The sequence below is a fragment of the Agelaius tricolor genome, unplaced genomic scaffold, assembly GCF_023055355.1.
Source record: "Agelaius tricolor isolate 1412-34295 unplaced genomic scaffold, bAgeTri1.0.p SCAF_35, whole genome shotgun sequence".
In the NCBI taxonomy this organism is placed as follows: Eukaryota; Metazoa; Chordata; class Aves; order Passeriformes; family Icteridae; genus Agelaius; species Agelaius tricolor.
This window is the reverse complement of record NW_027269295.1, coordinates 545,371-556,736: the sequence shown is the minus strand read 5'-3', so window position 1 is coordinate 556,736 and position 11,366 is coordinate 545,371. Positions and strand designations below refer to the sequence as shown.

Genomic DNA, 11,366 nt, shown 5'->3' with positions numbered 1-11,366 from the left:
GCGGGGCACGGCCGCCGGCGGCGCCTCCCCGTTCCCCCCGCCTCCGCTCCGCTCCGCTCCCTCTTCCTCCTCCTCCTCCTCCCGTCTCCCTCTCCCGAGCCAGCCCGGCCGGGGGAGGAGCCGGCCGCGCACAAAACCTCCCGCCCGGCCCCTCCGGGCCCCGCAGCGGCACCGGCACCGGCGGCGCCCAGCGCCCGCCCGGGGCCATGCGCGCCGCGGCGGGGCCGGGGCCGGCGGGGCCGGGGCAGGGCGGCGGCCGCCCGCGGCCATGAGCGCGGCGGGGCCGGGCGGCGGCCCCGGGCGGCGGCGGCGGGCGGGGGGCGGCGGGGCGAGCCCGGCGGGGCGGCCGCGGCCGGGGGGCGGGCGGCGGCGGCGGGCGCTGCGCTCGCTGGGCAGCCTGGCCGGGCGGCTGCTCCGCACCTGGGCGCGCCTGGCCGGGGGCCGCGGGGGCCGCCGCGCCGCCCCCGAGGATGACGAGGGCGGGTTCCGGGGGGGGTCGCGGCGGCGGCTCGGCGGGGCGGCCCCGGCGGCGGGCCCGGGGGGCGAGGCGGGAGCGGACGAGGCGGGAGCGGGCGGCCCCGGGGAGCGGCCGCCGGGCGCGCAGGGGCTGCGGAACCACGGCAACACCTGCTTCATGAACGCCGTGGTGCAGTGCCTGAGCAACACGGCGCCGCTGGCCGAGCGCCTGGCGCTGGGCCGGTACCGCGCCCGCGGAGAGGTCACGCAGCGGCTGGCGGCCCTGGTCCGTGCGCTCTGGACCCGCGAGTACACCCCGCAGCTCTCCGCCGAGTTCAAGGTACCGAGCGGCCCCCGCCCCGCGGCCCCGGCTCAGCCCGGCCCCAGCGGCATCCTCAGCAGCAGCGGCACAGCCGGCTCACAGCGCCCGGCACAGCCCGCTCACAGCCCCCCGAACCCACTGACAGCCACCCTTCTGAACCCCCCGAACCCACTGCCACCCTTCTGAACCCCCCCAAACCCACTGCCACCCTTCTGAACCCCCCGAACCCACTGCCACCCTTCTGAACCCCCCCAAACCCACTGCCACCCTTCCCAGCCCTCCAAAGCCACTGCCACCCTTCCCAGCCCCCCGAACCCACTGCCACCCTTCCTAACGCCCCCGAACCCCCAGAACCCTTCCCAGCTCACATCAGCTGCTCCCCTGCCTCACCCTCCCCGTGGACCCTGCCCTGCCAGACACCCCCGGCCCTGTTGCTGTCACCTCCCTCTGGCCTGGCCCCTGTCCCCGGAGCCCCCGGGGTGGGTGAGCTGCCAGCCCCGGCCGTGCCCAGAGCCCTGAGGCTGAGCTGGAGCCGGCTGGGATCACGGGGAAGGCAGGATGTTGTCCCAGGAGCCAAATTCAGTGGCCTCAGGCTCTGTCCCTGAGTGTGTCACAGCTCTGCCAGTGTGCCAGGGGACAGGGTGCCAGGGGCATCGCAGCATGGCCAGCCCGGCACCGCAGCTCCCCACGCTCAGGGACACGTGTCCCCTGCCCGGGTGACGTTTCCTCGGTGCTGCCAAGAAACTGAACTTTTCAAAGTGCCCGGGGGAGCTCCGGGGCAGCCGAGCCCCGCCCTGGGATGCGCTACACGGGGTTGGTGCCATCCGAGCGCTCGGGGCAGGTGGGACCCGAGGGTCCCCATGGCTGGACCTGCCCATCTGCACTTCATTCACTTCATTGCGGTTTTCCCTGTGTCCCCTCCTGGCCGCTGGAAGCTGGGACACCACAGAGCGTCTGTCTCTGTCCCCACTGCTCTGCTGGCCCCGTGGTGGCCGTGATGTCCCTGCAGAGGCAGGACAGGGCAGAGGCTGTTCCAGGGATGGTGTTGGGGTGGGTGCTGAGCGTGACCCCGTTGATCAGCGCCCGCCCCGCCCGTGTCTTGCAGAACATCGTCTCCAAGCACAGCTCGCAGTTCCGGGGCAATGCTCAGCACGACGCGCTCGAGTTCCTGCTCTGGCTGCTGGACCGAATGCACGAGGACCTGGGCGCCGCCTCCCCGGCCCAGCAGAGCCGCGGCCCCACGCAGGTGGGTGGCCCCGGCTCGGGGGAGGCGTTTAGGTCTGGGACCAGGGACAGCGGGATGCGGTGCCAGGCGATGGATGGAGCCGGGCCCCGCCCCGGAGGGGATGGGGATGCTGCGGTTCGCGGTGGGAGCCGAGTGCTGCGGGGCCGGCAGGGATCGGGGTGCTGGGAGAGTGGGGGTGTGGGCAGGAGCCCATCCAGCTGAGCATCCCGGCTCTAGGGGCATCCTGGTCCTTGGGTGAGGAGGAGATGCAGCCCCCCCGTCTCTCCCTGCCTCCAGCTAAACCCGCTGTAATTACAGCTCGGCGGCTTTGCTGCTGGCAAAATGAGTAATTAAGTCTTCTTCAATCCATCTGCGCTCAGGCATTGCCCTGGCCCTGGCCCTGGTCACCCCTGCCTCCTCCTGCCTCCTCCTGCCGGCTCCTTCCCGGCTCTTTCCCTGCTCCTTCCCCGCCTGCTCCTGCCCGCCGGGCGCCGCCTGTTCCAGGAGATGGATTTGAGCTGTTGCTGTTTGACCATGAGCTCAGCCTAGCACTGAGCTGTCCCTGCTTTGGGGGTGACACCTGGCCCAGCACTGAGCTGTCCCCACACTGGGGGTGACACTCAGCCCAGCACTGAGCTGTCCCTGCTTTGGGGGTGACACCTGGCCCAGCACTGAGCTGTCCCTGCTTTGGGGGTGACACCCGGCCCAGCACTGAGCTGTCCCTGCTTTGGGGGTGACACTCAGCCCAGCACTGAGCTGTCCCTGCTTTGGGGGTGACACCCAGCCCAGCACTGAGCTGTCCCCACACTGGGGGTGACACTCAGCCCAGCACTGAGCTGTCCCTGCTTTGGGGTGACACCCGGCCCAGCACTGAGCTGTCCCTGCTTTGGGGGTGACACCCAGCCCAGCCTCCAGCACTGTCCCAGGGCTAGCCTGGCTGTGGTGCCCATCTCCAGCACCTCTGGAGAGGCTTTGCTGCCTGGCCAGGGCCCTGCTGCCATCCCTGCCCTGACCTGAGCTGTCCTCAGCCCTGCCACCTTCCCTGGGACATTTGGATGCCCCAGGCTTTTTGGGGGAGCCCGGCAGCTCCCATTAAATGTCAGTGCCCATGTGTGCCATGAGCTGTGGTGTGACACTGCCTGTGTCACCTGGAGGCTGTGTCACCTGGAGGCTGTGTCACCTGGAGGCTGTGCCACCTGGCTCTGGGGAGGGGACCCTTGGTGTGTCCCTCAGCACCTGCGGTTTTGCCTGGCACCCCCCAGTTTTGGCTCCTTTTGGTGATGCCACCCGAATGTCACTCACGTGCCCCTGTCCTTGGGGAGGGATGCCCGGCAGGGGTGGGACCCCAATAAATGTCTGGGGTGAGGGGGGACCAAAGTGGGCACCAAGGCTTGGCTGCCAGGAGGATGGGAGGAGGAGGCACCCCTTGGGTTTTTGGGGAATTCTGTGGGCCCTGTAGGGCACAGACACCATCCAGGTCCCCTCTCAGCCACTCCAGATGGACCCCAGTGCCAGCCAGACCGTCAGGACACGTCAGGCTCAGCAGGACCTGGTGCCAGCAGATGGCATTGAGGAAAATCCACCTCTCGGCCAAAATCCTCAGTGATTTTCAATCTTACTCATGGAGACACCAGAAAGTCACTGTCTTACCCCAGAACAGCCCAGGTTTTTTACTGACACTGCCTGGAGGGCACAGCAGTGCCAGGAAGGCAGGTGCCAGAGTCTCTTTGGCATCACCTTCAGCCCATCCTCGTGCCATAGGGACACCAAAGCTGGGCTTGGATCCCTAGGACATGTCCCTGACCCCCTGAAGGACATGGCCCTCACCCCATCACCTCACTCAGCACTTGTCTCTTGCCCCTGCAGCCTGGCAAGGACGGGAGCAGCAGTGGCAGCAGGTCCCCCCCAGGCACCCAGCACCCCCGTGGGCAGAGCTTCGTGCAGAGCCACTTCCAGGCCCAGTACAGGTCAGTGGGGCACAGGTCCTGCCACAGGGGCCTTCTGTGAGCTCTGGGTGAGCACTGTGAGCCAGGGAAGGGATGAAACGGGGAGGATCTCCATCCATCCATCCATCCATCCATCCATCCATCCATCCATCATCCATCCATCCATCCATCCATCCATCCATCATCCATCCATCCATCCATCCATCCATCATCCATCCATCATCCATCCATCCATCATCCATCCATCCATCATCCATCCATCATCCATCCATCCATCCATCCATCCATCCATCATCCATCATCCATCCATCATCCATCCATCCATCCATCCATCATCCATCCATCCATCATCCATCCATCCATCCATCCATCCATCCATCATCCATCATCCATCCATCCATCCATCCATCCATCCATCCATCCATCATCCATCCATCATCCATCCATCCATCCATCCATCATCCATCCATCCATCCATCCATCCATCCATCATCCATCCATCATCCATCCATCCATCCATCATCCATCCATCCATCCATCCATCCATCCATCCATCCATCCATCATCCATCCATCCATCCATCCATCCATCCATCCATCATCCATCCATCATCCATCATCCATCCATCCATCATCCATCCATCCATCCATCATCCATCCATCATCCATCATCCATCATCCATCCATCCATCATCCATCCATCCATCATCCATCCATCCATCATCCATCCATCCATCCATCATCCATCATCCATCCATCCATCATCCATCCATCCATCCATCCATCCATCCATCCATCCATCCATCCATCATCCATCCATCCATCATCCATCCATCCATCCATCCATCCATCATCCATCATCCATCCATCCATCATCCATCCATCATCCATCATCCATCATCCATCATCCATCCATCCATCCATCATCCATCCACCCATCCATCCATCCATCCATCCATCCATCCATCCATCCATCATGCATCCATCCTTCCATCCATCCATCCATCCATCATCCATCCATCATCCATCCATCCATCCATCCATCATCCTTCCATCATCCATCCATCATCCATCCATCCATCCATCCATCATCCTTCCATCCATCCATCCATCCATCCATCCATCCATCCATCCCACCCACTCCAGCCATCGCAGCTCCTTCCTCTACAAACAGTTGAAAGTTGTCCAAGGCCAGGTTGGACAGGGTTGGAGTGACCTGCTCCAGTGTCAGTGTCCCCTGCCCATGGTGCTGTCCCTGCCCACAGTGGGGTCCCTTTCCACACCTGCCTGGCACTCATGGGATGCTCAGGCCACCCTGTCCCCAAGCCACGGCACTGCAGGCAGCAGGGGACACATCTGGCATCACAAGCCCTGCCTCCTCTCTCAATTAATCCCTCGTCCTATATATGCAAAAGGCACTTTAATTATCCCTGTTCCACGTGCCAGAGCCGTCTGTGCGCTAAAGGATTATTAATTCGTGTTGCTGTTTCCCAGGGAGCTCAGTGGCTCTTCAAGGTGACAAATAACGAGGACTTGGGATTTTGCTTTGGATTTTAATTCATTTTCCCCCTTTTTGTTGAACAAAAAGGCAGTGGAAAAAAAAAAAAAATTTAACCCCCTCTAAAAACCCCAAAACACAGAAAACAAATCAAAAAAACCAACCAATCCTCCCCCCAAGAAAACAGAATTAAGAAGAATCAGCAGTCAGTGGCTGTTGGTATCTGGGATGATGAATTTGGGATGTGGTGTCTGGGACGATGGATTTGGTGTGTGGTGTCTGGGATGACGGATCTGGGATGGTGCATTTGGGCTGTGGTACCTGGGATGATGGATCTGGGCTGTGGTACCTGGGATGGTGCATTTGGGCTGTGGTACCTGGGATGATGGATCTGGGCTGTGGTACCTGGGATGGTGCATTTGGGCTGTGGTACCTGGGATGATGGATCTGGGCTGTGGTACCTGGGATCAGCCCCAGGGCGGGCTCTCGGGGGCCGTGCCCGCTGTGCTGACACTGCCCATCCATCTGCCAGGTCCTCCCTGACGTGCCCTCACTGCCTGAAGCAGAGCAACACCTTCGACCCCTTCCTGTGCATCTCCCTGCCCATCCCGCTGCGCCAGACCAGGTGAGCCCGCGGGACGGCAGCTCCGAGCAGAGCAATTTGCATTGGTTGGGGTAAATAACGAACGCGGAGGCGGCGGCAGCCCCGGGGCAGGCGGCAGCGGTGCCCGGTGGGTGTGTGCCATGCGGGGCTGCCCCGGCGGTGCTGAGCCGTGTCCCCGCCGTGTCCCCGCCGTGTCCCCAGGGCTCTGAACGTCACTCTGGTGCTGCAGTGTGAGCGCTGGCGCTTCGTGCGGGTGGGCCTGGCCGTGCCGCTGCTGGGCACCGTGGCCGACCTGCGGGAGATGGTGGCGCGGGAGGGCCGCGTCCCCGCCGAGCAGGTAACGGGGCAGGCGGGGAACGAGGAGAGCGGAGCGGGGAGCGGGGTGGGGGGAGCGGAGCGGAGAGCGGAGCGGGGAGTGGAGCAGGGCGCGGGGAGCGGAGCGGGGCGCGGGGTGCGGGGAAGGGAGCGAAGAGCGAGGAGCGGAGCGGGGAGCGGGGAGAGGAGTGGGGAGCGGGGAGCGGAGAGCGGGGCCAGCCCGCGCGGTGCTGATGAGCGCCCGTCCCGCAGGTGATCCTGGCCGAGGTGTCCCCGCGGGGCCTCCTGCGTTCCCTGTCCGACCCCGAGGCGCTGCGGGCGGCCGGCGAGGCCGCGCCCGTCTACGCCTTCCAGCCACCGCCCGCCCGGCGCGCAGGTACCGCCCCGCGCCGATTGGCTGCGGCTGCCGGCCCGCCCCGCGCCGATTGGCTGACAGCTCCCGGGCTGTGCTGGGATTGGCGCTGGGCGGGGGGGCGGCAAGGACCCTGTGATTGGCGGGAGGCCGTGGATCCCTCACTGTGATTGGCAGGAGGGAGTGGATCCCTCACTGTGATTGGCGGGAGGGAGTGGATCCCTCTCTGTCATTGGTGGGAGGGAGTGGATCCCTCGCTGGGATTGGTGGTGCGGTGGATCCTCCCTGCTGTGATTGGTCAGAGGCAGCTGCACCCCACAGGGAATGGGGGAGGCAGTTTCTGCTGGGATTGGTGGAAGTGGGTCTCTTTGACTCGGATTGGTGGGAGCTGTGTCCTCTCTGCTGGGATTGGTGGGACCGGTGGTGCTGGGCAGGGCTGTGGCACTAATTAACCCAGTGCTAACGAGAGCCCCTTGTTTCCCTCATTCCTCAGGATGTGCCCGCAGCCTCCCCACGTCCCCTGCAGCGCCGTGGCCGGAGGGGCCTCGCCTGCTGCCCAGCGCCGCCCGCTCCTCCGACTGCCTGCACCGCGCGCCCGGCGGCCGCATCCTGCTGCTGCTCTGCAACACGGCGGGCACGGGGCCACAGCTCGCCAGGTACCGCCCCCTGCCTGTCACCTGCCTGTCACCTGCCAGCCACCTGCCTGCCATCTGCCTTGTCACCTGCCTGGCACCTGCCTGCCACCCTGTCCTGCCACCCTGTCCTGCCTGCCACCTGCCTGCCACCCTGTCCTGCCCACTCCCACCCGTGTGACACCCAGCCCTGTGTCCCTGCTGCCTGTGCCCAGGTTCGGGCCCCCGCTGGTGCTGCGGGAGGAGCGCGGTGTCTCCTGGGAGCAGCTGCAGCAGAACATCCTGGCCCAGCTGAGGGGAGTCCTGCGGGGAGAGGTCCGGCCACAGGTGAGCCCAGGGAACAGCCCTGTCCCCTCAAAGCCATCAGAATTTGGGGGCTGGTTTTGCCCCGTGTCCCAAGGCCTGGCTTGGCCAGGTGCTGCTGCTGGGCAGGGGATCCCTGTCCCCTGGTGACCCCACAGCCCCCTCTCCCCTCACAGGGCACGGGAGCCCTTTTCCGGATCCGCCTGGCCGGGGGCTCGGCCCCCTGCACCTACCTGTCCCCTCAGGATCCCCGTCCTCTCTGCCACCCTGCCATCGACAGGTAAGGGGCTGCAGGGACAGGACTGTCCCCAGGACATCCCCTCAAGCCCTGGGGGTGGTTAGTGGCATCACCATGAGTGCGCACAGTGTCCCTGTGCATGGCTGTGTTGTCGCCATGGGTGGCCAGTGGTGACACCTTGAGTGGCCACAGTGGTGGTCACTCTGCTGCCCCAGCACTGGGTCCCCAGCCCAGCGTTCCCCTTGTGGGAGGTGGTGGCTGTCCCTGCCTGCCACCACGGGCTGGCAAGAAGGTGTCCCCATGGGGACAGGGGTTCTGGGGACATCTCACCCTGTCCTCCCCTCAGGGCCCTGCAGCTGTGCGGGGCCGGGGGCCCTCCCCACGTGAGGCTGACAGTGGAGTGGGACACGAGCACCAAAGAGCGGTGAGTGCCCTGTGCCCGGGCTGGGGGGACGCCCTGGCACTCGGGTCACCCTCACTGGTGCCACATCCCCCCCAGGCTGTTTGGGAGCATCCAGGAGGAGGTGGTGCAGGACGCAGAGAGCGTGCGGCAGCAGCAGCAGGCGCACGGGCAGCAGCACAGCTGCACCCTGGACGAGTGCTTCCAGCTCTACACCAAGGAGGAGCAGGTAGGGGCACCTCGGCAGGCCCATGCCCTGCCCACCCCTGGCACAGGGGCTGCGGGCGCTTGCAGCGCTGGGGGTGGCTGTGGGGCTGCCGGGGATGACAGGGAGGGAGGAAGGTGGCCCTGACGTGGCGTCCCCAGCTGGCCCCGGACGATGCCTGGCGCTGCCCGCACTGCAAGGTGCCCCAGCAGGGCACGGTGAAGCTCAGCCTGTGGACGCTGCCCGACATCCTCATCATCCACCTGAAGCGCTTCCGGCAGGTGGCCGAGCAGCGGCACAAGCTCACCACGCTGGTGAGGTTCCCGCTGCGGGGGCTGGACATGGCCCCGCACGTGGCACAGCGGGGCCAGCCCGGGGGGCAGCTCCTGGGGCGCTGGGCGCCCTGGCAGCCCCCCCTGCGCCTGCCCCCGGGCTGCCCCCGCGACCACCTGTACGACCTGTACGCCGTCTGCAACCACCACGGCAGCATGCAGGGCGGCCACTACACCGGTGAGCGGGGACACGGGGGACGGGGGGTACAATGGGGGTGTCGTGGGGCAGGGCGGGGCAGGGGGCAGCCGGGGGGCAGGGGACATGCAGGATGGCATTGCAGCCACCCCAGAGCACCGGGAAGTGTACCCCAGCACCGCCCCACTCCCCTGGTGTTTCCCTGCACCACGGGGCTCCTGGCACCCCCTGCACCCCGGGCTAGGGGCATCCCGGGACAGAGCCCCCGTCCCCGCTCACCCCGTGCCCCCTCGCCCCCAGCGTTCTGCTGCAACGCCCTGGACGGGCGCTGGTACAGCTACGACGACAGCCGGGTGGAGTGGGTGCGCGAGGCCGAGGTGAGCACCCGCAGCGCCTACATCCTGTTCTACCAGCGCCGCCGCGCCGCCGGCTCCGGCACGGGTGAGCCCCAAATCCCTGACCCCGCACGCCGGCACTGCCGTGTGCTCACCCACAGCCCTAAGTGTGACCCACACCCGTGTGCTCACGCTTGCCTCTGCCCCCTGCACACGTGTGCACAGAGCCCTGCTGTGCTATCTCTACGCGTGTGCTCCCTCCCCCCCAGCCCTCCCTGTCCACCCCCGGCTCACCCCCAGCCCACCCTGTCCATCCCCGGCTCACTCCCAGCCCACCCTGTCCATCCTCGGCTCACCCCCAGCCCACCCTGTCCATCCTCGGCTCACCCCCAGCCCACCCTGTCCATCCCCGGCTCACTCCCAGCCCACCCTGTCCATCCTCGGCTCACCCCCAGCCCACCCTGTCCCATCCCCGGCTGACCCCCAGCCCAACCTGTCCATCCCCGGCTCACTCCCAGCCCACCCTGTCCATCCTCGGCTCACCCCCAGCCCACCCTGTCCCATCCCCGGCTGACCCCCAGCCCACCCTGTCCCACCCCCGGCCCTCGCCCCGCTCCCCACGCTGGGTCCCCCCGAGCGGTGCCCCCGGCCCACGCCCGCCGCTCCCCACAGGCTCCGCCGCCGCCGCGGGGCACTGGGTGTTCCGCCTGGCCGCCTCCGAGCCCCGCAGCGACCCCGACTGCTCGGGCTCCGTCGGCGCCCCGGAGAACGGTGAGGCTCAGGATGCCCGGCCCCCGGTGCCCGCCGCGCCCCCCGCCCGCCCTGACCGTGGTTTCCCCGCAGGCGGGTTCGAGGCGCGGCCGCCGGTGCGGGGTCTGCAGGGGCTGCACGGTCGCAGCCTCAGCGTCCGGACCGCCCCGGCCGGACCCCCGGGACAGGGGGAGCCGGGCCCCCCCCGCGCCCCCCGACGGCTCCGCCGGGCCGCCAGCGCCGAGGGGACCCCGCGCCGGCCGCCCCCGGGTGCCGGCAGCCCCGGGGCCGCGGGGCCGCGGGGGGACGCGGGTGTCGCCCCGGGCCGCTGCCCCCCCGGCCCCTCGGCGCTGGGGCGGTCGCGGAGCTCGGCCAGCCTGCCCCCCCGGGCCGAGGCGGGGCTGCGCAGATCCGCCTCGCTGGGCAGGGCCGCGGCGGGGCCGCCCCTGGCCGCCCGCGGTGCCCCCGGGGCCGCCCTGCAGCGGGGCCGGCAGCCCCCCGGGCCCCTGCGCCCCTCGGCCGTGCCCGAGTCCAGCTTCTGAGCCATGGACGGGAGCACCACCCCAGCAGCTGAACAGCCGGTCCTGAACGGATCGGGGAGCTCCCCGACGGAGGGCGTCTCACCACAAGGGTGCCTGAACCAGGGACCCCAAACCGGGAACATCCCGTCCGGGGGTGTCCTGACCCGGGGGCTCCCAGCCCAGGGACAAAACCAAACCAGGCTACCCTGAGCCAGAGGCTCCCAAATGCAATCCTGACATGGGGGCTCCTGCCTGACCCAGGGCTCCCCGATCCAGGAGCATTCCAAACCAGGACCATCCCTAGCAGGGGGGTTCAGACCTGGGCTCATCCCAAAGGGGCGGCTCTGAACCCGGGGGTCTCCCAGCACAGGGCCATCCCAAACAGGGCAGGCGCGTGCATGGTCCCCAGCTCTGCTGCACCAGAGTATTTATTGTACCAGGAGAGGTTTATTCAGAGACGCTTTTTGTTTTCTAAAAGGCGACTATTTGAGGGTGGGGGGTCCCCCACACCTCGGTCTATGCAATCCCCGATTCCTGCAGCCAGCTTTTGTACGGGGCTCTGCCCCACCGCCGGCGGTTTCTATTAAAGACACGTGAAACAAACCCAGTGTCCATCCCAGGGGAAAAGGGCTCAGAGTCCCTTGGGGCTGGTCCTGGTCCTGCAGTGGGGATCAGCCCGGGATCAGGGGTCAGTCCTGGCTGGGCCCGGCCGTGTGGGGTGGCTGTTTCTGGGGGAGGTGCCCCTGCCCATCCCATGGCACCAGAGCCATAATGTTCCCTGTAAAACGCCAAACCAC

At 66.9% G+C, this 11,366-nt stretch overlaps 1 protein-coding gene across 2 annotated transcripts; it reads left to right on the top strand.

Moving 5' to 3' along the window:
* Nucleotides 1-268: 268 nt before the first annotated feature.
* On the top strand, nucleotides 269-11,172 carry USP43 (ubiquitin specific peptidase 43). Of its 2 annotated transcripts, XM_071452531.1 has the most exons (15): nucleotides 269-796; nucleotides 1,884-2,024; nucleotides 3,870-3,970; nucleotides 5,979-6,071; nucleotides 6,252-6,387; nucleotides 6,618-6,741; nucleotides 7,211-7,373; nucleotides 7,565-7,676; nucleotides 7,829-7,932; nucleotides 8,237-8,314; nucleotides 8,390-8,519; nucleotides 8,657-9,005; nucleotides 9,264-9,404; nucleotides 9,971-10,069; nucleotides 10,142-11,172. In XM_071452531.1, the coding sequence occupies exons 1-15, from the start codon at nucleotides 269-271 to the stop codon at nucleotides 10,588-10,590; spliced, it is 2,748 nt and encodes a 915-aa protein (XP_071308632.1). In that variant the 3' UTR covers nucleotides 10,591-11,172. The 2 variants fall into 2 exon arrangements, with proteins under 2 accessions (XP_071308632.1, XP_071308631.1); XM_071452530.1 differs by having other exon boundaries at nucleotides 9,971-11,172.
* The last annotated feature ends 194 nt before the right edge of the window (nucleotides 11,173-11,366 follow it).